Source organism: Nannospalax galili, unplaced genomic scaffold (assembly GCF_000622305.1).
Source record: "Nannospalax galili isolate Female #2095 unplaced genomic scaffold, S.galili_v1.0 scaffold384, whole genome shotgun sequence".
NCBI lineage: Eukaryota > Metazoa > Chordata > Mammalia > Rodentia > Spalacidae > Nannospalax > Nannospalax galili.
In genome coordinates this window covers 2849632-2875417 of record NW_008352648.1, presented here as the reverse complement: position 1 = coordinate 2875417, position 25786 = coordinate 2849632, and the positions used below count along the sequence as shown (strand labels likewise).

Here is a 25786-nt window from a genome sequence, read left to right as displayed (position 1 = left end):
TTTCTAGATGAGAGTTCTCTACTTTTCCCTCCTAACCTCTTTGTATATTAGCATGCAAGTTCCTGGAGTTTGCCCCTATAGTACCTGTGGTACATAAGTGTTGAAAACATCTTGGAGGTCAGGTATTCTAGTCCAACAGGGAAATAAATAAGAGATCCAGTTCATAGACCCACAGTGTTGTCTAGGTAGCAGGCAGGTGATTCATTTAGCCCCAGCCCTATGCTCTAACCCACAACTCTGCTTACTGTTTTCCAAGTGAGTCTGGCCCTTGGCCTTTCCATACTGTGGCCTGCACTCTTTCGTGAACTTGCCTTGCCCTTACTTCCTGGAAAAGTAATCATCTCCAGCTAGATCTGGCTTTTGCCCTGTGAGTTCTGGGTTGGTTGGATAAGTCTGTTCCAGTGTTTCTTACTAGTGTTCTATAGGACATACCCAAAGTATAACACTTTAAATGTTGGTAGTCATTTATTTGTATCCTTATATGCAGAGGATATAATCCTTAGTTTTAGCAGGGCTGGGTCTGCCTTTGGTTTTATTCATCTTTGTCATGTCATCATTTAGTATCACCCCTTGCACCGCCTAGATATTTTTGGTTCTCTTGAACTGAATCCAAAGACACCTCTTCTGTGGCAAACCAGGTAAATCCTCTGACCTGAAAACCAAGGTCAGAGTGAATGTTTGGAACAGACTGTTTATATAGGAAAAAAAAGTCTGAACTCAGGCAGCTCTGGCTAGAGAAGTGCCCTTCAGGTCTCTCTAGGAAGGATATTCATGATTAGGGAGCTTGAATTTTGTGAGAGGTAATAGCTCTCTGCCAATCCAAGCCATGGACCCTTCCTTCTGGGGCTAGTCTCACTTGATCGGAAGTCCGTATGTTGGTCTGCAATCATTTTACAAGTACATCCAGGACACAGGCCCACAAACTGGAATTTTCTTCTCATTTGTTGCTAGCACTTGTAAATCACTAGTAACATTTTAAAGGCAAATACAGATCATGGGTGGTAGGTCAGCTGACATAACGGACCATTACATAGATTAAGGAAGCCTCTGAGTCTGTAACCCATGGCCAGCTGGTTGCTAAGGGATCCAGTAGCTGCTATAGGTTGAGAAGTAGGCCTTCAAGGTATCTGATGTTCCCAAGTGAAAACCGGAGGCCTAAGAAAGCCAAAACAGGAGCCCAAGCTGATAGTACCTACTGCCTACAAAAAGAAAATTGTTCACGGCAAAGGAGTCTGTGGTTGTGAATTGGAGAAAGAGACCAGGAAGAAGATGGCCATCTCCACATCTACTTCCAGCAGAATAGGGATGAGGCCTGGATGTCATCTTGTGCTATCTGGCCAGAAATCCACAAAAACTACTGCATAAACAGATAGAAGGAAGTACCTGTTCCAACGGTTGACACTGAAAATGCCCTTTAGAAGAGGAAGCCTCAGCAAAGCCCAAGTTTTGTTTTTGTGGAAGACATTACATCATTTCTTCACACTATAGTGGGTCTTTTCACTTTTTAGAGAGTAATAAATCCAGCTTTTTATGAAGACTTATCCAAAAATTTCATCTTTTTTACTTCGTATTTCTAAGATTTAATGAATTTGTACTACCTATTTTTTGTGTTTCAGTTCAAGTACCATTTAAAATAATTCTTTGAAGAAAGAATTTAAATAATTCCCCCTTAGGCTACCTTAAAAGCTTTATCTGGAAAAAGAAAACAGTTATTTGTAATTTGTATGAAGTAGTAGCCAGTCTTAGAGCTGGTCTACCTGGCTAAGGGTTACAACAGTGGATTCTGGGATAATTGATTGGGCTGCTGCTAGTTCATTGAAATCAGACTGACCAGGTAATAGAACTCAAGAACTGGTTCATTAGCTTTTATTTTTTTGGTGTGCCAACAATCATTTAAACGATGTTTCATGCAAAAAAATAAAGGCAAGTCTTTAGTGATATTGAAGTTTTTATCTTGTCATTTTTAGGTGAGACAGTATAAATGAATGGAGAACAGTGGGAGCTCTGGAATCTGACTGAAGTTTGAACCCCAAATTCAGTTCCTAGTTTGAACCTGAGAATTTTCTTGAATTATGTATCTGTGAAATGGTGGTTAGAGTATTTACTTCTTGAAGTTACTGTGAAGATGAAATAAGCTAACAGACTTTTTTTTTTGTCTTTTTGAGACATAATAAAATAGGGTTTGTTTGACATTTTCATGCATTATAATATATAATGTGTTTTGATCTTATTCACCCTATTACCCTCTTTTTTTGTTTTTGTTTTTGTCTTTTTGAGACAGGCTGGCCATGAGCTCAGAGATCCACCTGCCTCTGCCTCCCTAGTGTTGGGATTTAAGGCGTGTGCCACCAGGCCTGGCCTCCATTACCCTCTCTTATTCCCTCCCTCCCATTGATCCTTGTCCTCTTCCTAACTAGTCTCTTTCTACTTTCATGTGGGTTTTGGGTTTTTTTTTGTGACTGTATAACCCTGGCTGGCCTAGAACTCAACAGTGATCTGCCTCACAAGTGCTGGAGGTATAGGGTATGCCATGGCTCATGTGTGGAAGTTAGAGGACAACTTTATAGTCCTCTCCTTCCACCTTTACATGGGTTCTTGAGATGGAATTCAGGTTGTTTGTTGGCTTATGTAGTAAGTTCCTTTATATGCAGAGCCATCTTACTGCCCCCTCCCCTCTTTTTTTGTCTTTTTTTTTGGTCTTTTTGAGACAGGGTCTTCTTGTAGCCCCAGCTGTCCTGGAACTCACTATGTAGACCAGGCTGGCCTCAAACTCACAAAGATCCACCTGCCTCTGCCTCCCCAGTGCTGGGATTAAAGGCGTGTGCCACCACGCCTGGCTTTTTTTTTTTTTTTTTAAAGAGAAAGAGTCTCAATGTATAGCCCTGAGCCTTCAACTCACTATGTAAACCAGGCTGGCCTTAGATTCTCAAAGATCCTGCTGCTTCTCCCTCCCAAATTCTGGGATGCTAATTATGTTCATGCTCAGCTACTGTGTTGCTCTTTTTTGAGACAGGGTCTCTCTGTAGCCCCAGCTAGCCTGGGACTCACTATGTAGACCAGGCTGGCCTTGAACTCATAGAGATCTGTCTGTGTCTACTTTTGCCTCCTGAGTGCTGGGACTAAAGGCTTGCGCCACCATGCCCTTCTGGCAAGCTTGTTATTCTTGAAGGGATCTTTTTCTGCTTATTTATTTTGGCCTTAAATTTTTCAAGATCAAAAGGGAAATGGGGAACCAGTAGTGACTGATGCCTATAATCTAGCACTTGGGAGGTAGAGGTAGGAGGATCAGAAGTTCAAGGTCATCTTCAGCTACATAGTAAGTTCTAGGGCAGCCTGAGCTAAATGAGACCCTGGAGGAGAAACAAAAAGAGAGAAAGGGAAGAGAAATGGTTTTGACGAATATTTCCTTCTTGAGTTAAAAAAAAAAAATCCCTGGTATCTGTTGTTTTCAGGTGCTTTAGGTCATAAAATTGTTTACATTGGTAATTTGGAGGTTTCTGGTGTCTTGCTTTGACTAAGGCCAAAGCTAGGAAGTAGAATTGAAGGAAATTTGGGGGCTGTAACTCAGACTAGTGTTCAGCCACATCCCTCCTCTGTAGTGCTTACATAGTATTGTCATTCTAGAGACAGGCAGCTCTCTAACCTTTGGGTGAAGATTGTTTTGACACAGGATTACTTGTAACAGAGCCATCCTAAAAAAATTGGTGAGGCCAGCTTGGGCTACATGAGACTGTTTCCAAAAATTAAATAACTAAAGAAATAAATAAACTGAGCCTGAGGATATAGCTCAGTTTTGGAGTTCTTGTCTAATGTGCTAAGTTTTGGGCTTAATTAGTACCACAAAACACAAAAAATAAAAAAGAAACTTTTTCTTTTTTTTATTATTTTTATTTTATGTGTATGCATGTATTGCCTGCATATAGATAAGTGCACCCATGTCATGCAGTGCCCTCAGAGGTCAGAAGAGGCTGTCAGATCCCCTGGGACTGGAGTTACACACAGTTGTTAGCTGCCATGTGGGTGCTGGGATTCGAACCCAGGTCTTCTGCAAGAACAACCAGTGTTCTTACCACTGAGCCATCTCTCCAGGCCCAAGAAATTATTTTTTATTTGGGCATGATGCCACATACCTGTAATCCCCTCACTTGGGAGACAGAGACAGGAAGATCAGAAGTTTAAGTTCATTTTCCGCTACATAGCAAGTTCAAGGCCAGCATAGGTTACATGAGACCCTATTTCAAAGAAAGTGTGTGGTGGGGGAGAAATTGGTAACCTATTATGGACCATTCTCTGGAAAAGTGAGGGAGTTAGTTTTCAGATACTTCTCTTGATAGTACTATTTGTACAAGGCTTCTCCTTGAAACTCCCAGTTGTTCTGACTCTACAGCCTTTATAGACTTCTATGGCTGTGACAGAAATCTAAGTGAAAGTCTGTATACTTTTGTGGTAGCTGCTTAGCTACTGTGGAGAAATAATCTCCCTTTCATCTGATGCCCAACGTCAACTCTAAACTAAATTTATGTAGAAGATGTCAGAGGATGAGCAGCCAGTTTGGAGACCTTCCACAGGCAAGGAGCTAGAGACAGTCCCAGCCCACTGAGCACAGCCCTGCACCAGGCCTTTTTGATGTGCTTGTGTACAGTGCCTAAACTGACGGGCTTCTCTCTTTAAGGGCAAGATGCCCAATGTGTACCTTCTGACCTTCTGTGCCAGAAGTAAAGCTGGTCAGGCAGGAGGTTTGAGGGGACCTGCTGAGACATTCTTCTGTGATGCTTACATTGTAAACTTACTCATGTCTAACATTCTGTTTGTCAGAGGACTGATGTTCTCACATTAAATGAAAACACTGAATTTCCAGTAGATTCTTCTCGAACTTGGTGATAGTTTGATACTGTTTACAAAACAGAAAGAACATGGAAGATGAGCTGTTTTCTTCTCTACTTTTGCAGTTGTATTTTATTTTTCTCTTGATCCTGGAAACAAAGCAGAGGAAAACAGCTCTGAATCCTCCCGCCTTGGCAGTCTCTCTCTTTAAGCAATTGTTCACCCTTCACCTTTCTGTTTGCTTTGCTGTTCATTCTGGTGGGTTGGGCAGTAGCTGATCTTGCCTGCTTTCCTTGCTTGATACTCTGTATAGTAGATGAAGTCATGGAGAAAAGATTGAAATAAGAATGACCTTGTTCACTGCCACTGTCATTATGTGGCAGAGATCCAGCGGACTTTGAGTTTTAGCTAGTTGACTATCACACATCATTGATGAGGGAGAATCTGTTGTGTCCAGGGCTTTTTCACCTTCTCTTATCATTTACATCACCAGAGTATTGATGATGATTTCCTTTGAGGCTGGTAGTAGGATTGGGTGTGGAGATGACAAATGAGAGATTATGCAGTGCTCTGAGGGTCGTAAAGGGGTTAAATTCTATGTGCTTAGGCTTAGGCACTCAGCATGGGCTTCTCCTCAGCTGCCATTCCTGAATGTCAATGTGCGGCAGGCACCAGTCACCTCCTGAGCCCCTCCTGTCCTCTATGAAGTCTTGCTGATTCGCCCAAGCCAGTCCTTGTTCATCTGGGTTCCTGTGGAGCAATGAGTGTGGTTCTGTGCCCACACTCATCTCCCTCAGCTTGGTAGTGAATAGTCAATTGTCTAAATTAACTGCTGTGCAAGTCTATTGACAGCAGGAACCCCATATCCCTCGTTTCATTGTTCTCATAGTCTAGAGTGTGTCCCATCTGTAGCAATTACTCAATAAGTGTTCCTGGGTTGAATTTAACAAAACTGGTCATATCAAAAGGTGACTATAGTGCACAATAGTTTATTACTATATATTTAATTTTATATTTTGGTGATGAGGATTGAACCCACTGCCTCTTGCATGCTAGAGGTATATTGAGATTAATGGCATCAGCCTGTGTATTTGATAAAGAACTAGAAGAGACTTTGAAGCTTCCCAGCACAATGAAATGTTTAAGAAGAAGAAAGTGTTAATTATTGGAATTCAATCATTATTTGTTTTTTTTTCCTTTGGTCTTTTTGAGACAGGGTCTCCCTGTAGCCCCAGTTGGCCTGGAACTCACTATGTAGACCACACACTGGCCTTGAACTCACATAAATCCACCCACCTATGCCTCTCTAGTGCAGGGACTAAAGCATGCATCACCACGCCCAGCTGGAATTCAGTCATTATATATTGTATTTATCAGATAGCACATGGTACCAGAATTTGTGTAATTATTATGTGTCAGTTAAAAAAATATATTTTACGCCAGGTGTGGTAGCACATGCCTTTGATCCCAGCTGCAATAGGGGGATTCTAAGTTTGAGGCCATTCTGACTTACATAGCCAGTTCCAGGCCAGCCTGGGATAGCCAGACCCAGTCTCAACAAAGAAATGCTATATACACACATACACAAAGCACACTTGCACATGCATGCGCACGCACACATACACATTATAAAAAAAGAAAAACAAAACAACACAAAGGCTGTGTCTGTGGAAATCCTGCAGTTAATGTTGATATTTACTGGTCAAAGTGCAGAGAATAAGTGACTCATTGCTCAGCCATAGATGTGGCATCTATATCATCCCAACCCACAAGGCTCAGGAAACATTGCAGAAGAGGCAGAAAGAATATAAAAACTGGAGGATGGGGACAAGGGTTGTGAAATGCTCTCTAGACATGATGTGGCCATTGCACTGTGAACCCACAGCAGCTGTAGTTACCTGCACAAGATCAAGCCTGTCAAATTCCAGCATCAGTGGGGGAGGGGCTCATGAGGACCCACCCTTAGCTGAGGAGCTGTTTGCAGTTGATGGGACTTACACAGCTATCGGTTACCACAATCAATTTTAAAGTATTCTTATTCCCCAAAGTAACTGTGTGTTCCCTCTAGCACTCTAGTTATAGGAAGACATTAATCTATTTTCTGTCTTGATTTCCCTCCTATGAACGTGGTGTTTATGCCTAGGTTCTTTTCCCCATCACAGTATTTTCAAGGTCCATCTCTGTTGTGCATGAATCAAGGCTCTTGTTTGCTGGAGATTGAAAGACAAGCAATGCTTGTTTCCTGACTGCTATTTATAGCGTGGGCCCTGTGCTGAGCTGTCATCAATGATGATGAGACCTATTTTGAGCAAATTCCATAGAGGTGTATTGAACTTGCTCCCCTGAGTAGTTATGAGAATTAAACAAAGTAATGTTGCAGCTACCAGCTAGCTCAGTGGCACCTAAGGCTCTTAAACAAGGTAATTGTCTATGTGCATCTAACACAGCACCTGGTACATGGGATCTCAGGTCCCTGTCCCCACTTGAATGTCTAGACTTTAGTAAGAATTGTTAACAGTGAAGCAATAGATTTCTCAGTCTACAGCCTAGTCTGTAACAGCCTAGTCTGTAATTTCCAGAGTAGCTAAGGTTAGCTCAAATTCATGAAAGGTCTCCTGCTCTGCCTCCTGAGTGCTGGGATTATAGGTGTGAACCACCAAGCCTGCTATAAATATTTTCATTGATAGTTTAGGTTAATGTACTCATTTCTCCCACCTTTTTGTTTTTGTTCTTCCCAAGGCTATGCCTTTCTGCTGTTCCAGGAAGAGAGCTCAGTGCAAGCTTTGATAGATGCCTGCCTAGAAGAAGATGGGAAACTGTACCTGTGTGTGTCTAGCCCCACCATCAAGGATAAACCAGTAAGTAATATGCAGCCAGCTGGTGCCTTCCCAGAGCACATACACATTTGACTAACTGTCTCCTCTTCCTTATTATGGGGATTCTGGTAACCAGGAGCCTCTTACTGGGGTTGACCTTCCTGTGTAGAGCTAGGACTGTTGTTAGTAATGGGAAGTTAATAACAAATTACTTAAATTTCACATTGCACTTTTGGGACCCCAGTTAAAGAAATATTCCCTTGTCCTTCACTTACAGGTTGATAGGCTAACTCTTCTTGAGAAACTCTGAATTGAGGCAAACAGTGCTCTTAGTGATTATGGCAACTGTTTTCTGCCATTATGTCAAATCAAGAACAGGAGTTTATTAATAAAATATTATAATTGGTAATGTGCCTTTGAATATAAAACTTTGCACTGAGCATTATCCATAGCTAGCTAGTGAGTGGCCCAGCAGCTCCCACTCTAAAATGAATCATTTTAACAGGGCAGGAAAAGGGAAAGACAGAGAACATGGAGCTGAAACTATAAACAAATGTGCACGTGTACAGAGTTTATGATTAAGAGATTGTGACTTCAGAATTATTGAGTAAGTCACTGGGTGGCATGGTATCTGTAGAGAAGGGGCAAGGCCATGCTCAAAGCAGAAGAAAACTTGGTTAATGTGGCAGTGCTAAGAATCCATGGGAAGTTGGCAGGGCTCAGGGTAGAATGAGTTTGTGTGTAAAGGCTTGGTGCTAAGAGTGGGAAACAATAAACCTAGGGATGTGGAATGGACAGGAGGCTAAAACTATATCACAGGGCCTGTAGCAGCTGCTGCAAACTTGCACCAGAGATACTGGGGCTTGCTTGGTGGTGAAGTGTATTCTTAGAAATGTGTCTGGGAGAAGAGCTGGGTTAGATGTAGATGTTTCCAGCTTGAGGCTTAGCTCAGTTACTTACATATCTGCTTGGCTCTGAAGAAGGTCATCTGATCTTGCTGAATTGTAGTTTCCTCAGCTAGAAAATGGGAAGAACAGTTCTTCTTTCCTGGATTGTTGAGAGGCTCAGATGAGTGGGAAATGAATATGGAAGCATTGGGTAGAGGCCAGGTGCTTGTGCAAATGTCACTGTCTGGCACTATCAGTTCTGCATAGTGCTGTGATTCAGGACAGCACTGTTAGACCTCAGCTATACAGCCCCATCCATTGGGAAGAATAGAGTTTTTAACTGGTCGTAAAAGAATGGCACTGGGACTAGGCCACCTGAGAGGAGAGGGATTAGTGTATAAGCAGAAGAGGGAAGTGCTACAGAATGAGGGTATTATGTCACAGCAGAAACTTAATGCTAAAAAAGAAATATAGGCTTTACCCAGTGTGAAAGTGCCACTATAATTGTAAAGTTCTGAGACCATTGCCAAATTTGGATAACAATAATGACAATGTTGAACACATTTAGTGATACAGGTAGGGAAACAGGTGAGAAAAGAGTAGGGAACCTTTGTAAACTTTGAGCTTTATTTAAACAGGCCTGTGTATGATGTGGGAGACACAGAGACTTACTAGAATAGGAACATTTGAATGAATAATACATCTGGAATGACTTTTCTATGAACTAGTGTGAAATTAGAAAGTGTCTCCCAACTTTGGCAGTTAGATGCCTGAGAGGTCAACCTCCAGAGATACCTCTACCACTGGCATATCAGTGGGAAAACAGTGGAGTGAACTAGAAAGGGTTAAGGTAGAATTGGTCATGCATTGTAGGAATGGATTAGACATATATTCTATATATAAAAAGGCAGAGGGTAGAGGTACATAATGAGGTAACTGTATCCATAGCAGAGAAGAAGCTGTTGAATTGAGATGAGATGAGATGAGCAGACAGGGCTCGTGTACCATAGAAGGCTCACGACATTGGCTCTGTTGGGAAGAAGGATAAGATGCCTAGTAGGGCAGGCCATTGCCTGAACAAGATGTCTCTTGAGAGGGGAGCAAAGTATGATAGTTACAAACACGTGGTGTGGAGAGAATGCCATTGCTTTTGTGTGTTTTCACTCTATACACACACATTACCCTTGACTTCAAGGACTTTTTAAAAAAATATATTTATTATTTTTATTTTATGTGTATGAGTGTTATGCCTGCATGTAGGTAAGTGCAGTGCCTGTGGAGGACAGAAGAGGCTGTTGGATCCCCTGGAACTGGAGTTACAGACAGTTGTTAGCTGCCATGTGGGTGCTGGGATTCAAACCCAGGTCTTCTGCAAGAACAGTCAGTGTTCTTAACCGCTGAGTCATCTCTCCAGTCCATACTACAAGGACTTTTGAAAATATTTAGTGTAATCACTTGTTCCGGATATGTTTGTGGGGAAACTTTCATTGTTTATATGTTTTCAAATTTCTGCCTTATTATAGTTTTCGTTTTTGAACCCAGGGAATTGTTTTATTGCAGTGATGAATTCTGAATGGTGACTGTCAAACACACATTACTTTGCCCAGGCATAAGAATTTCTAGCTTAAATAGTTTAGGTAAAATATAGGATGGGAAACAGAAAATTCCCTTGCCTGATACTCTGTAATTTGAATGAACTAGATCTCATTTTGGGTTCCAGCTTTTCTCTTTCCATTTTTGAAACCTCTTTCTTGGCTTATAGCTTTCTCTGCACTGCTCCCAACCTCACTTGGTCACACCTCTCCACTGGTTCCCACACATTCCAACTCATTGTGGATGTCACAAAATGAGAGCTGGGTTCAACAGTTGGGAGTCGGTAAGGACCTTGGAAGCAAGCAAGTTCAAGCTTAAGAGTTCATTCACCAAGCTTTCTGAGCTGTGGCTTTCCTTCTCCCTTGTTTTGGCCTGGCTAGTTTTCATTCTCTGTCCTTCAAGATCCTAGCACCCCAATTCTGGTGCTTAGTTCTTTCTGACTGTTCTTGTATTTCTCCTTAGAAATACATGAACAAAATACAATGTTCCAAAATTCGCTTGGAGATTTTCTGCCCTTTGTCCTGCTTTCTTCCTTTCCTTCAAATCAAACTCCTTTTCCCTTTGAGCAGATCAGATGATTCAGAATGTTTTCCCAAAGCAGAACCTGATCATGAAGTCTCCTCTAACCGATCTTGTCCAGGATTGTCCTTTGTTTCAGCTCAGATAAATCCCAAACTAATAGATTTCAGGTATATTAGGTAAGTGGTTTTGGTCAGTGATTTCCTTCCATTTCATAATTCTACTTAGATTACTCTCTGTATAGCTTTGGTTCTGAAAAGTGGCAAAAAAAAGGATTATATTTGTTGCCTAATTAATTTGATTCTTGAGTCCTAAAGAAAGAAAAGAAAGATTGGCAAGAGCAGGAACTATTGTAGAGCTTCCAGATCTGTAACTGTTTCCTCCTCCAGACACAACTCATGTCCCAGGCACCCCAGCTGACAGCTATGTCTGTGTGCCTCCAGTGAAGCAAGCAGATGCTGTGCATAGTGGTCCCTCTCATAAGGTGTTTGTATATGAATACACCAAACCTGAAGGCTCAAAACAGCTCATAGAGCAACAGACCTAAAAGAGCGCAGCAGAGCTAGGGACTGAAACGAAGGAGCAAAGGATGTTGAAGATTCTTGCCTCTAGAACAAACTGCCCAATCAAGGGACTTAAAACTTGAAAGACAAAATTTGAAAAGAGTGATAGAAACAAGGAAGCCAGAAATAGAGACTGGTTTCACTTGCCTCAAAACATGCTGCACACATGCATATACACCACACATAACATGAAAGAGGAAAAATAAATAGGAGGGTCAGAAGGAAAGCAGACCCTAAAAAAGTGTTTCACTTCTTTTTTATTACATTTTTGTTTATTTGATGTGCACACGTGTGTATGTGTGTGGGCATGCATATGTATGTCAGAGGACAACTTTCTGAAGTTGGTTCTGTCCTACCACCATGTCGGTCCTGCAATCGACTTCAGGTGATCAAGCTTGGTGGCAAGTGCCTTTTCTTCCTGAGCCAGCCCACCGGCCCAGTGTTTCCATTTTTAATTCTGTCCAGCCTATCATCCTGGTCTCTCTTGACCCTATGTATATAATTAAATGCATATCAGTGGCATATCTGGCACTCTTCTTTAATTATAAAAACAGTCCAGGTTTTTTAAATGGGAATCAGGCACTTTCCCAGTCTACCCTCATTTTTTTCCAACCTTGCCTTTTCTGCTTTCCTTCAGACTCTCCTATTTATTTTTCCTCTTTCATGTTACATGTGGTATATATGCATGTGTGCAGCATGTTTTGATATGTGTGGGTGCAAGTGTGTATGCAGGTATGTATGCAAATGTATGTGCCATGCATATGGAGGCCCAAGGTTGATATAGGGTATCTTCCTTGTAGATCTTCCACTTACTCGTTGAGGCAGGGTTTCTCAGTCAAAACCAGTGCTCATCACTAAGGCTCGTCTTGCTAGCTAGCTTTGTCTAAGGATCCTTTGTCTCAGCTTTCTGAGGCTGGAATTATGGGTAAGCTGCCATGCCTGCCTGGGTTCTGGGGCTCTGCACTCAAGTCCTCTTGTTTACATGACAAACACTTTAACCACTAAACTCTCTCCCCCACTTAACATCAAATTTTAGTCAAACAAAAATACCTGCTTCTATCCCAAGGCCTAATTCCTACCCTTACTTCAAGACCCCTCCCGCAAAATTCTATGTCTTTTGTGAATGCTCCATTGATTGATCTACCATCTATAACAAATGATACCTATTATGATCACAAAGAATCAACTTACAGAAATGGCATGCCTTCCTTTAAATCATGTTTGAGTAACTAGTGAGGTCAAGGCAAAGTGCTGGTAACTATAAATCAGACCTTACTATATAAAATGGTAAAACCTGTATTCAAAAGGTAGATAAAGCAATTGTGTAAATATATAGAGCATCTACAGAGCTAGACACAAATATTTGTTAAATTAATAAAATAACAAAACAATGACAAGTTGCATATTACAGACTGAATAATTTATGAAGGCCCAGAGTGATGAAAGAAAAGGTCCTAGATGAAGTGTCGCTTTAATTAAGCTTCATAGGATAACGAGATTTTGGAGTTGGACAGGAAAACAATGAAAGTATGGGGAATAGGAATTTCAAAGAAGGGAAACAATATAAAAACAGAAATAGAAAATTGTGTGATTCTAACGAAAAGCATGTAGGTTGGTTAAAGGAATAAAGAAATAAAAAATTAAATTAGCTGAGCGTGGTGATACCACCTATACTCTGAGCCCTCGGGGAGGATTCCTACCTAGTTCAACCCTGGCTACCTGGAAATCCTGTCAAAATGCAAACAAATGAACAAGCAAAAATTGCCCCCAAATTAAAATAAGTAAAGGCTAAATTATAGGGCACCTTGATTGACATCCTCAATCTCTTCTTGCATATTTGTTAGGATCATTCTCTGCCTACTGCCTCCTAAGCCCTAATTTTAATTTTGTTTTGGCCCAGTTAAATCTGGGTTTGTACATCCTTCACTAAGGCATGTGTGTCATACCCCACCTAAGAAACCTTCATCATTTCTGACTTTCTCGAGTTTCTTATTTGTTGTTATTTGAATTCTTAGTCTAAATTAATGGTTTGAGCACCTTTCACTATAGGAGTTTCTCCAAAGAATTCTTCAGCTGAAACAAGAGAAATGCTTTCTATTTTGCTGAGTCTCTGAACTTGCAAGTCCAGAGCATCTTAGAGCTTGAGTCTTTGGAATCTCTGTATTTTTTTATTTTATTTTTATGTGTATGAGTGTATTGCCTGCATGTGTGTAAGTGCACCAGTGTTGTACAGTGCCCGTGAAGGCCAGAAGAAGGTAGTCGGGTCCCCTGTAACTGGAGTTATGGACAGTTGTTAGCTGCCATGTCAGTGCTGGGATTCAAACCTGGGTCTTCTGCAAGAAAAACCAGTGTTCTTAACCACTGAGCCATCTCTCCAGCCCCTATATAGTATTGTTTAACCCAGCATTTTATATCCTTGCTTTAGAGATGATGTTTGCTTATGCAGATTTCTGTGAAATTAGTTTTTCCAAAAAGCTGGGCGTGGTGGCATACACCTTTAATTCCAGCACTGGGAGGCAACAGCATGGGCATCTCTATGAGGTCAAGGCCTGCCTGGTCTACATAGTGGGTTCCAGGTGAGCTGAGGCTACAAGGAGACCCTATTTCAAAAAAGACAAAAAAAAAAAAGAAAGAAAGAAAGAAAGAAAGAAAGAAAGAAAGAAAGAAAGAAAGAAAAAAGAAATTCATTATTTCAGGAAAAATGTAGTAACCTGAATATCTATGTGTGCTTTCCCAAGAGTTTTAGTAATCAACGTACCAGTGCCAGCATCCTGTCCAAGTACCGTGGAGCTGAAAATATACATGGGAGCAGCCATTGGATCAAATCACCGTGCTCAAATTCAGAGTTTGAGACTATAAATCTAGAAGCTAAAATAGCCAAATAATAGTGCTTGTTTCATTGCTAAATAATTTTTCTTGTGATTTTATAACAGTTAGTCTTGATAATATAGGAATAATCTCTTGGTTACTTCTTTTTGGCATGGTAGAACTTGCATGAAGGACTTTGTATATTCTACTAGTAAGCTGCACCTTCAGCCACTATTGGTAATTTCTTTTTTCTTTTCTTCTTGGTCATTTCTTAATATATAGAGGATAGTTAGAGTGACTTTGGAGAGAAGAGAATGGTTACTAATAAAAATGCATTTTGAGCCAGGTGTGGTGGCACATGCTTTTAATCCCAGAACTCGGGAGGAGGAGGCAGGCGGATCTCTGTGAGTTCAAGGCCAGCCTGGTCTACATAGTGAGTTCCAGGACAGCAGGGGCTACAGGAAGACCCTGTCTCAAAAAAGATTTAAAAAAAAATGCATTTTAAGCCTACTAGGAATCTATGACTGGTGGCCAGTGACCTGGAGGACAGGGAGCCTCGAAGGTACACATAGTTATAGTGGAGTCAGATAAGCCTGGCTTTCAGTCCTGAAATGACTTCATTTTTATGATCCTCCAATTCTTTGTCTCTCTAGTTGGGGGGTGGGTAATTTTTACAGCATATGGTTATGGTAATGTTTTAAGTATGACTGTAGAAAATGCATAGTGCAGCCAGGTTATGGTGGTGCATGTCTTTAATCTCAGCACTCAGGAGGCAGAGCCAAATGGATTTCTTTGAGATCAAGGTCAGCTTGGTCTACAAATTCCAGGCAGCTGGGGCTCCAGGGAGAACCTGTCTCAAAACAACAACAACAAAAGCATAGCACAATGATGCATTTAAATGTTCAAAGGGGCTAGTAGTTTCTTCTTTCTTTCAAAAGCTAATCAACTGCCATGTTTTGTAAGTGATGGGAGAGTATCAGCAGTGATGAAGAGCACTAGGTAATTCTGATCATACACAGTTAACCATGTGATATCAGAAAATGGCACAGTGAAGCCCATGACCTAGAGCCACCCACTGGTGACCATCACAGTGTATTATCATGCCTCTGGAAGGTGGACTTGAGTGGCATTTTCTGGAAGCCGTGGAAGGACAGTAGCTGAACTGGTGGTCATGGTGGTGCCTGCCTATATATAATCCCAGCACTTGAGCAGCTGAACCAGGAGGATGTTGAATTTGAAGACTGGGCTACACAATAGTGAGACCCTCTCCATAAAAGGGGAAAAAAAAACCCTGAGCATGGTGGCACAGGCCTTTAATCCCAGCACTCAAGAGGCAGAAGCAGGCAGATCTATGAGTTCAAGGCCAGCCTGGTCTACATAATGCATTTCAGGCCAGCTGGGGCTACGGGGAGACCCTGTCTCAAAAAGACCAAAAAAAAAAAAAAAAAAGAAAGAAATACACACAAAAAAATTATGCCTGTTATTCACCAAATAGGTGCATAGTATTCGTTAGATCTGGACATTTTACTGAGCAATTGGGACCCATGCAGATACGTGATCTCAGCCTCAAAGGACCTTAGAATCTAATGGAGGGAAGGAGATGCATGAATGGTAAATGAATTGAGGAGCTATAGGTACTAAGTACCATAGGGAGTAGTTGAGGTGGGGGAATCATCAATGAGGAACAATGGTCAGATGTTACTGACTTGGCCAGGAAAGCCTTTACAGGAAGTGTTCACTTGAGTCTTCTGGCTATTAACATTTAATTCATAATGGCTTCATTAACTCAAGCATAGTTCATGGGTATACATAACCATTTTTGTGGTATGGTTTATGTCATGTCTGTTTCTGCACTGAGCACTCTTATGAAGGAAGTACACAGAATACTATGCTTCATTTATGTAGCTGAAGGTCCCAGAGGCTCTATAAAGCCTTCCATCAGGTGGGTTCTCCAGCTTAGCATAAGTACCATGGTTTACCTGGACTGTTTCCTAAGCCTGGTAGGGGACCCGCAGCATCCAAGGAGCATGAGAGAATTTCACAGGACTGATTTTGGCTGCTTGTCTCAAAATTTCTGACTTTTTCGACGAGATTCTCTGGGGCCTTCTTATCCCTGAGGAATAGTCAGTGTGAGATTTACAGCTTTTTCCTGTAGAAAAGGAGCTACCTAGGATATAGAACACTTAGCAAAGCCAAAGACTCTAATCATCTCGCAGGTTCTTTTCTCTGCTTTTCCTAGGAAACACTGGGAAGGCATCTCCTTTTCCTCTCTGTTTGGTAGAGAGTAGCACTTGAGGGTAACATCTAAGCTCCTAGAAATTGGCTGATCTGTTTATTGCGATCTGTGAGATGAAAATTAGGTCCAAACGAAATACCAAATATGAATGTTCGGGTGTGTGACTGTTAGTTTTGGTGGTTAGTAATAAAATAACCCCTTCCACCGTGAAAGGGGCAAAGACACCTTACAAACCATAAACTCTTTCTGATACTACTGGTACACTTTGGTGATTTTGTGAAGTCTATGGTCCTTAAAATAGAACTGCTGACAGCTGGGGTGGGTCTGGGTTCATTATCACTACAACCCAACTGTTGGAGCTGTATGTCAGCAAACCTGGATTTAGCTGACTCACCCTGGTGTGGGAATGAGGTGGGATGCTGCTGCTTGCTGTGGAGAGCTGTCCTGATGGTTTGGCAGTATTGTTTTCCTGGTTCATGTAAAATGAAAGGATTGTAGGATTAGGGAGAGAAAGATAGCCGTTCTCTCAAAGACCCTGACTAGTAGGAATTTGAAGAATATGGAAAATAAGAAACAGGAAATCAGTACAGGGTTGGGTCTAGACAGTATGAGTTTAGTGGAGAAAAAATAGCCAGCTGGCTGGGGAGGGAGACTTGGCTCAGGTGCCTGAGCTGACCATCAGATTACACTGTTGACTTTTAGAATTGCCTTGGGATAAACAGATAGAAACAAGGCACTGTACAGTAGGATATTCATGTGATGGACATTTGTAACCAGGGAGGGATGAAGTATAGGGCCAGATGTACAAAGTGAGCCCCCCAAACATTATTGATAGATGAATATCAAACTGTTAATTTGTGACCTAAACAGAGAATTCTAGAATTTTAGGATGGCTAGATAATATTAAAAACTTTGAGGCTTTTTAACCTTTGTTTCCTCTTACTCTGTAATTAATGAAAAAATAAAAACATTTTATGTTTTACTTTGGAAGGCTTTGTAAGTTTTTATTGAAATCCTTTTAGCCAGTGATTTTTTTAAAATTTTATTTATTTTTTATTTTGTGTGTATGCATGTATTGTCTGCATGTAGGTAAGTGCACCTGTGTTGTGCAATGCCGGTGGAGGTCAGAAGAGGCTGTCGGATCCCCTGGAACTGGAGTTACAGACAGTTGTTAGCTTCCATGTGGGTGCTTGGATTCGAACCTGGGTCTTCTGCAAGAACAGCCAGTGTTTTTAACCTCTGAGCCATCTCTCCAGCCCTGTGATTTTTTTATTAATCATTTGTTTTTCATTCTAAAGAAGTGATCCATCATGTACTTCTTGTTTTTCCTGGTACTTGGACCAGTCATACTTACATTAATCACTTTTAGTTTTATTTATTTTTATTTTTTATTTTCATTTTATATGTATGAGTGTATTGCCTGCATGTGTGTAAGTACATTTGTGTTGTGCAATGCCCGAGGTCAGAAGAACAAGTCAGATCCCCTGGAATTGGAGTTAAGGATGGTTGTTAGCTGTCATGTGGGTTCTGGGATTCGAACTTGGGTCTTCTACAAGAACAGCCAGTGCTCTTAACCATTGAGTCATCTCTTCAGCCTCCACTTTTAGTTTTAAGTGGATGAAATTTTAGTTTTTCTTTAGATCTATAATTGAGGATTTTGTTCTTTATTGATAGCAAAAATAACTGAACTGATTTTGTAACATATTTTTAATACAGTTTAATCAGAAAACTTTTAGTTCTTTAGATAGCTATCTAATATTTAAATTTATTAACTAATTTACTAATATTAAATTTACTCTTAACCATTTACACTTTCATATAAGGAAAAATAAGGAATTAAGGAAAAGGTCTAGTCTGGAGTGAAGTTTCTGCCACCTTCTGTCCAGTCACAATGCCTTCTGCCATATTTTGGTACACCTAGAGATAGCAGATAGAATGAACTGAACTGTCCAAAGTGGACATTGGTGGATGTTGTGCAAAGGAGCATAGAATTAATTTTGGATATGCTGGGTTAAACAACACTGAACAGATTTCTTTCCTGTAGACTTCCTTAGAGTCTATAATTAAATACATCAGTGGATGCCATGCAACTCCCAAGAAGATAATCTATAGCTTTTCCCAAATAGTTGTCAGGCATACCAACCCTAGAGACTTGCATTCCATAGAACACACCTTGGGAAACCTCCAAGAGGAAGATTAATGCTTTCACTAAAAGCTGTTGATTTTATTAGTGTTGAACTCTTTTGGATTTCTTGAACACTAATATTAAAAGTCACTATGTGGCATAAATTAGTATATTTATACCACCAAGCTTTACTGATTCAGAAGACACATAATTCAGCCAAAAGTAGATTTCATGATCTTCAGTAGAGTCTCCATAGTAATACATAATTTAGAAAAGAAACTAAGGAAAAACTGTCTTGCATATTTTTCTGTGATAAGTGCTTTTTGAAGCATTCCCTCTTGGAGGAAGTCTGTGTGAAAGTAGCTTGTGTTTCAAAGAGAGGCCATTGTGAGAGTGGAAATTCCTAGTACAGTGCCACAGCTTTTCCTTTGCTTGGTGTGTAGAGTATGCTGATGCTGGCCTATGTCAACATTTCTGTAATTCTGCAGAGGTGCCAGCTCTGAGCAGCTGTTTCCTGGCAGCAGCTGGGAAGTACATGTTTCATGAATAGGGTTAATCAGCACTGTCCTTAGCCCTCTTCTGTATTTTTACTTAAACTGTAATGCCAAGAATATGACAAAGGAATAGGTTGTGTGTGATGAAGTAGGAGTGGAGGGAGGGAGTGCTGGAGGAAAACCAAGGACACAAGCTCTCAGCAGGAGGCTTGTAGGTCTGCCCTGTTCCTGTGAGCAGTCATAACATATAGCCATTACAGAAGGCTATGTTTCCTGTACATTTGATGAAATACATCCAGATCTCTATGTAAACTACATAAGAATTATTTTCATTTTTCAAACAAAGTGATCCATGACCAGCTGGGTTCAGTGTGCACAACTATAGTCTCAGCTACATGGGAGGTTGAGGACAGAGAATTGTTTGAGTCCAGGAGTTCAAGACCAGCCTGGGTAATGTAGCCAGACTCCCTTTGAAGCAGAAAGGGGGTGGTTGGAGAGAGTGACCCATGACCAAGTGCAGTTAACATTGGCTAGATTCACTTCCCCGGGCCTGAAGCTGCCATAACTGCTTTGTTAGAAATAAGACTATAAGAAAGCGTTCTTTGTGGGAAAGGATATTTCTTTTTTTCTTTCTTTAATAGGTAACATTAGAATTTTTGTTCCTACATTATTATTATTTCTATAATTTTAAATTAGTGATTGGGCACTCATGAAAGCATTTAAAAGTGGTGCTTTATGGTACAAGTGAATCTGCCTTTGTGGGAAATGTCAAAGGAGTGATCATTAAACTGACCACGTTTTAGAGGAAAGAAACTGGGCTTTCATTTTTGTGCAAGAAAAGGTGGAGCAGATGCTTGAGTGTTAACAGAACAGTTAATGGGTCCAAGTTCTCAGACTCTAAGGGAGAAATTAAAGCTTTTGTGGTTTCTAGCTGACTGATGAGGGCAAGTGTCATAAAAGGCAAAAAAAGAAAATTAGGTTGAGGTAAACTTAGTAGCAGTTTCAAGGAATATGAAGATTGCTTCTACTGAGTGGTGCCAGTTTTTGAGTAGGCTGGAGGCATGTGGAAGTGGAGCTGGCAGGGAACTGCCTTTCAAGTGGGAGTGTTGGGTATGCTGAGCCAAGCCACGAAGACAGTGCCGCATTTGTTGTCACGTGTGTTGAAATGGGAAAAAAAGAGCTCTATGGCTATTAAGGATATGAAAATGCACCTGTTTTGTTTCATATCTTAATCTTGGAGGGCTAGAGGACAGGCATATTTATTCCTTAAGGACAGACAACATGTCCCCTGCCTGCACCCAGGTGGTTCACAGAAAGTAAGGCAGCTTACCTGCCAGCTGGTTTTCGGACAATGTCAGCCTCACCTCTCAGGGCAGAGGTCCTTCCGCTTTGGCTTTGATCTTTTGTTTTAAGCTCTTCTTTGTAATTCTATTATGAGTAAAAAGAATTTGCTTTAAGGTTAAGCTGATGAGATACCTCATTTTTTAATGTGTGATAAAATAGTATAAACTTTGGGCAAGAAATTAGAGTCCAAGTGAAAAAAAACATGGGCTGGCAAGCTAAGTAGGTAAAGGTGCTTGGCACCTGGCAACTGAGTTCAATCCCTGGAACCCACCTAAAAGTGAGAGACCCCACTCCACAAAATTGTCCTCTGACCTCCACATTCATGCCATGGAATGTTTGCCTATACACATGCACTCTAATAAATAAATTTTTATAAATCTTAAAAAAAATAAGCTGCAAAAGTTTCTTTTTCTATTTTCAAAATTTTTATGGGCTCATTGATTAAAGGTGCTTGTCACTAACCTTGATGGCCTGAATTTGATCCCTGGAACCCATAAAGTGGAAGGAAAGAACCAACTCCTGCAAGTTGTCCTGTGACCACACCCATGTGTTCTCGTTGGGTCTCGTTGCCCCCCCTCTCTCTCTCTCTCTCTCTCTCTCTCTCTCTCTCTCTCTCTCTCTCTCTCTCTCTCTCTCTCAGCTTGCCTTTATTTAACCAACCTTGAGTAGGAAAATGAGATTACTCATCCAATTAGACAATGTTCCCCGAGTGTCAGTGTGTAATATCCTTTTGTTTGCTAACTTGATGAGTGTTAATCTGTATTATGTCATATTACTGAGAGGTAAATATTTTATCTTGGGGGAGTGATGAAAATTTAAAATCCAAGCAATAGTGATAATTCTTAGAAAGTCTTACTAATGTTTCTGTTCCCTTTAGGTGGGTTCATTAAAAACTAAATGGTATGCTGTGACAGGTTCTAAACAGTCCATGAGACATTAAAAAGAATTGGATTAAAAATTCAGAATCTGTTCAAGATTACCTTTAAGATGACACAGGTGGTTTCTGAGAGTTTCCTGATACATGTCTAGAGTGTGGAGTGGCTTCCTCCAGAGGACTACTGGAAGGCACTTACTGCAGATCATACTAAGGAATTAACTGGATTTTCTTTGGGACTTGGATGTTGTAAAATGCACAAATCATTGGGTTTGTCTTTAGTCATCTTATTCTCATTTGGGGTTGATGGAAATGAAGTAAGGACCAAGTAAACAACTTTTTTTCAGGTGCAAATTCGACCATGGAACCTAAGTGACAGTGACTTTGTAATGGATGGTTCTCAGCCTTTGGACCCCAGAAAAACTATCTTTGTTGGGGGAGTTCCACGACCCCTTCGAGCTGGTGAGTGGAAATAGTAACACCACAACAACAAAACTGACAACAACAAAGCCCCCAATGCATTTAGTCCTGGCTTGTTCTGGGTTTCCAGTCAGCGCTACACAAGCTCCAAAGAGAAGTCTGTGTCATTTTCACTGAGCTCACTTTTTTATGATTCATGATTTTCTCCCCAAATGCTGTATATTCTTATGGTACAAGAGTTAATTTCATTAAGCTATTTTGTTGAAAGGACAAACTCTATTTTTTTCCTATTTAATCACACATTTAAAGATAATAATATTTGGCAATGTGCATTCCTATGGAAGTTGGCATTGTTACAGATGGCAGAAATCACCCCATTGGAAGTCTGACCAGTGCATCTGTGGATGCTCAGTCAGTGAGAAGCCAAACCATGGCTGGAAATTGTACCCAGGAATCAAACTGAACCTCTGAACCTTTCCAAGTGAGGGAGGCACCTATTCTTATGATTTTCAGAAATGGGTCATATACTGGGGCATTTAAAAATTATGACTACGAAAGTTTCCCTGTTTTGTGGGTTTGGGTGTTTACTGGGGATTGAACCTAGGGCCTCACTCATGCAGGGCAAGCACTTGTATCTTTAGCCTACTGCTTTTATTTTGAGACAGGGTCTTTCTGAGTTGCCCAGGCTTACCTGGAATTCACTCTGTACCCAGGCAGGCCTTGCAGTCCTCCTGCCTCAACCCCTCAAGCAGCTGGGATTACAGGCCTATGCCACCTGATACAACCTCTGTTTTCTGTTTGTTTTTTAATTCGTTTCCGATGATGAACAGTTGTTCTTCTGAGAGTAAGAATCAGAATTAACTAGAGATTTGAAGTGGTATTAAATTGATAGCCAGTATTTAAATCCAAAAACAACCTAGGTGTGGTGGCACAAGCCTGTAATCTGAGCACTCTGGCTCAGAGGAGGCTAAGGCAAGAAGATTGCAAATCCAAGTCTTGCCTGGGCTACTAAGTAAATCGAAGGGCAGCCTGGGCTACACAATGATATTCTGGAAAGCTCAACATTTCAAACATTTGTTCAAACTTCAACTCCCACTATACATATAAAAGGTAACTTTAGAACTACATAAAAATGTATTCATGAATTCAGTGACTCACATGTGTAATTCTAGCACTAAAAGAGGTTGAGACAGGAGAATCTTGAGTTCCAGGCTATCCTACTTGGTGAGCCCCATCTCAAAAAAAACCAAATAAGATATAATCATTATTCTATTTTGAAGAACTTTAAAAATATTGTCAATGTATTATTTAAAATTTTACAGTATTTCTAAAAGTCAAAGATTGCTGGGTCCTGTTTTCATCCCAATGAAATCAGTGCTAAAATAAAGCACCGCAACAGAGATGCCACCTTACCTCTGTCACATAATAAGGTCTAAGAAGGGCCAACTCACATGGAAAGAACAGATGTAACTCTTTGCTTCTAAGTTAGTTAAATGGGTGTTTTTAGAAAGAATCATGCAAATGGGGGCACAGTAGAACAGTCCTGATGCATTAGGAGTGGAGAGGGAGAAGACTCTTCAGTTGTGTTCTTCTTTTTTTTTCTTTTGGTCTTTTTGAGACAGGGTCTCCTTGTAACAGTCCTAACTGGCCTGGAACTCACTATGTAGACCAGTCTGGGCTCGAACTCACAGAAATCTGCCTGCCCCTGCTTCCCAAGCATACCCAGCTTAGAAGACTATTTTTAGAGAATATTTATTTTTTCTTCACCAATCATGTGTGTGTGTGATTATTTTTATTTTATGTGTATGAGTGTATTTCCTGCAGGTATATAAATGCACCTGTGTTGTGCAGTGCCCACAGAGGTCAGAAGAGGGTGTTGGATCCCCTCGAACTGGAGTTATGTATGGCTGTGGGTTCTGGGAATTGAACCCAGGTCTGCTGCAAGAGCAGCCAGTGCTCTTAACCGCTGAATCATCTCAAGCCCCTTCACTAAACAATCTTAAATTGAATATAGTGCAGTTCACTTGAACAAACATTTATTGAAAATCCACTATTTAGTAATAAAGGGAGTACATGTCATAGTGAACTGAGTGAACATCTTATTGTCATGTAAAACAGGTCATTTTATATAGAAAACCAAATCTTTCAGAATAGAACACAGGGAATATACTGACAGAATGCTGACTTGGAATTAACTGAAAGCCAAATCGTGTTCTTTACCATGATTCTGAAATTTGGTTTTGAAAGATTTCAGGACATTAAAAATTATTTGTTTATTTACTTACTTGTTTACTTATTTACATATATGTACATGTGTCTACATGAGTTTATGGACAGCACATGCTTGCAGGTGCCTGAGCAGACCAGACAGTGTTAGATCCCCTGGAACTGGAGTTACAGTTGAATGTGAGCTCCCTGATATTGGTGCTAGGAACCAAGAATGGGTCCTCTGCAAGAGCAGTAAGTGCTCTTACCTGCTGAACCATCTCTCCAGCCCAAGACATTTTTAAAGTATTTCAGAAGCTAGGCATGTTGGCACATGCCTTTAATCCCAGAACCAGGCAGAGGCAGAGGCAGGTGGATCTCTGTGAGATCAAGGCCAGCCTGGTCTACATACCAAGTTCCAGGCCATTTGGGGCTATAGGGAGACCCTGTCTCAAAAAAACAAAAAACAAAAGCGGTATTTCAGGACAGCGTGAGAGTCTTACAATTACAGAATTCTGAAAAGTTGTAAGACTATATCATGCACAAAATAAGGACCCTGAACTAGATGTTGGTGATCTCATTCAGTTATTTAATCGATAGATGAGGTTTTGAGTGTTCTGGTGAATTTTCTTCCACTTTGTCTTTTGCCAAAAATATCCATTAGCATTCCAGAGAGTACTGGAATGTTATCACCAAAGTTAATTCCTTTAGATCTTTTCGAGGTTGTGAAAAAACAACCTTTGACATTGTAAGACAAGGACTGTTATTACTAATAGTTATTCTAAATATAGCCCTTATCCACCCTGCTGGAAATAGCACTAAGGAAATAAGGCCTCCTGCCCTACTTTAATTAATATTATCCTGACTAGGTTTAGATTGTCTGTTAGATTAAATATTCTTACTCTTTGACAAACCTAACCTCCGGGTTTCACTATGGAGTCCAAGCTGGCCTCAAACTCATGGTCCTCCTGCCAGATATGAACTGCCGTGTCCAGCTTACACCTTACTTTTTAAAATTCAGGTTGAGGGGCTGGAGAGATGGCTCAGTGGTTAAGAGCACTGACTGCTCTTTCAGAGGACCTGGGTTCAATTCCCAGCACCCACATGGTGGCTAACAACCGTCTGTAACTCCAGTTCCAGGGGATCCGGCACCCTCTTCTGACCTCCTCAGGCATTGCATGACACAGGTGCACTTATACACATGCAAGCAATACACTCACACATAAAATAAAAATAATTTAAAAAAATAAAAAGTAGGGGCTGGAGAGATGGCTCAGTGGTTAAGAACACTGGTTCTTGCAGAAGACTCAGGTTCGAATCCCAGCACCCATATGGCAGCTAACAACTGTCTGTAACTCCAGTCCCAGGGGATCCAACAGCCTCTTCTGACCTCCACAGGCATTGCATGACACAGGTGCACTTACCTACATGCAGGCAATTCATGAATACACATAAAAATAATAATAAATAAAATATTAAAAATAAATAACTAAATAAAAATAAAATTCAAGTTGAGGAGTAGGAGAAAATCACAGGCCTGGAGAAATTAACCTGAAAATGAGAAAATATCAGTGGAAAACAGATGTGGATGAGTTTTCTCATCACCTAATTGTGGGCTAGGTCAAATGGTATCTTGTCCCTTCCTTCCATCAGTCTTAGGAGTGACAGTAGCAAGCCAAAGATGGCTTGCCTGAAATCTGTTGTTTCTTAGGTCTGGGTGTCTGTACTCCGTCTTCACCCCATCTCTTTTATAGGAACAAGCTGTGAGTAGACTCACCCTGCCCCTGAGGGACTAAAGCTTGCATTCTTCTTAGAGAGTTCACAAAGGAAATGGGCAATTTGTTTCTCTATCCACTACCACCTGGAGAAAGTACAACAGCATGCTGAGACTCAAGTGATAGGCGCAACATGTTTTTTAAAATCATACAGAAAAAGCCCAATGGCATTAGAACCTCTTCAAGATGCATATCTCTTCACTTTGACAGTAAATATTTATCTGGAGCCAGGCGTGGTTGCACATGCCTTTAATCCCAGCACTTGGGAGGCAGAGGCAGGTGGATCTCTGTGCGTTCAAGGCC

The 25786-nt window shown here is 40.8% G+C and overlaps 1 protein-coding gene across 12 annotated transcripts in view; it reads left to right on the top strand.

Moving 5' to 3' along the window:
* Positions 1 to 25786, top strand: part of Cpeb3 (cytoplasmic polyadenylation element binding protein 3) — a 213935-nt gene that overhangs the window by 144238 nt on the left and 43911 nt on the right. For 11 of the 12 annotated variants that reach the window (XM_008849611.2, XM_008849616.3, XM_008849615.3 and 8 more), the window contains 2 exons: positions 7564 to 7682; positions 21431 to 21545. In XM_008849611.2, the coding sequence (XP_008847833.1) occupies positions 7564 to 7682; positions 21431 to 21545 (234 nt within the window). Of the gene's footprint in view, positions 1 to 7563; positions 7683 to 13940; positions 14329 to 21430; positions 21546 to 25786 lie in introns of those variants that run through there. The other variant, XM_008849619.3, reaches the window with a different exon arrangement.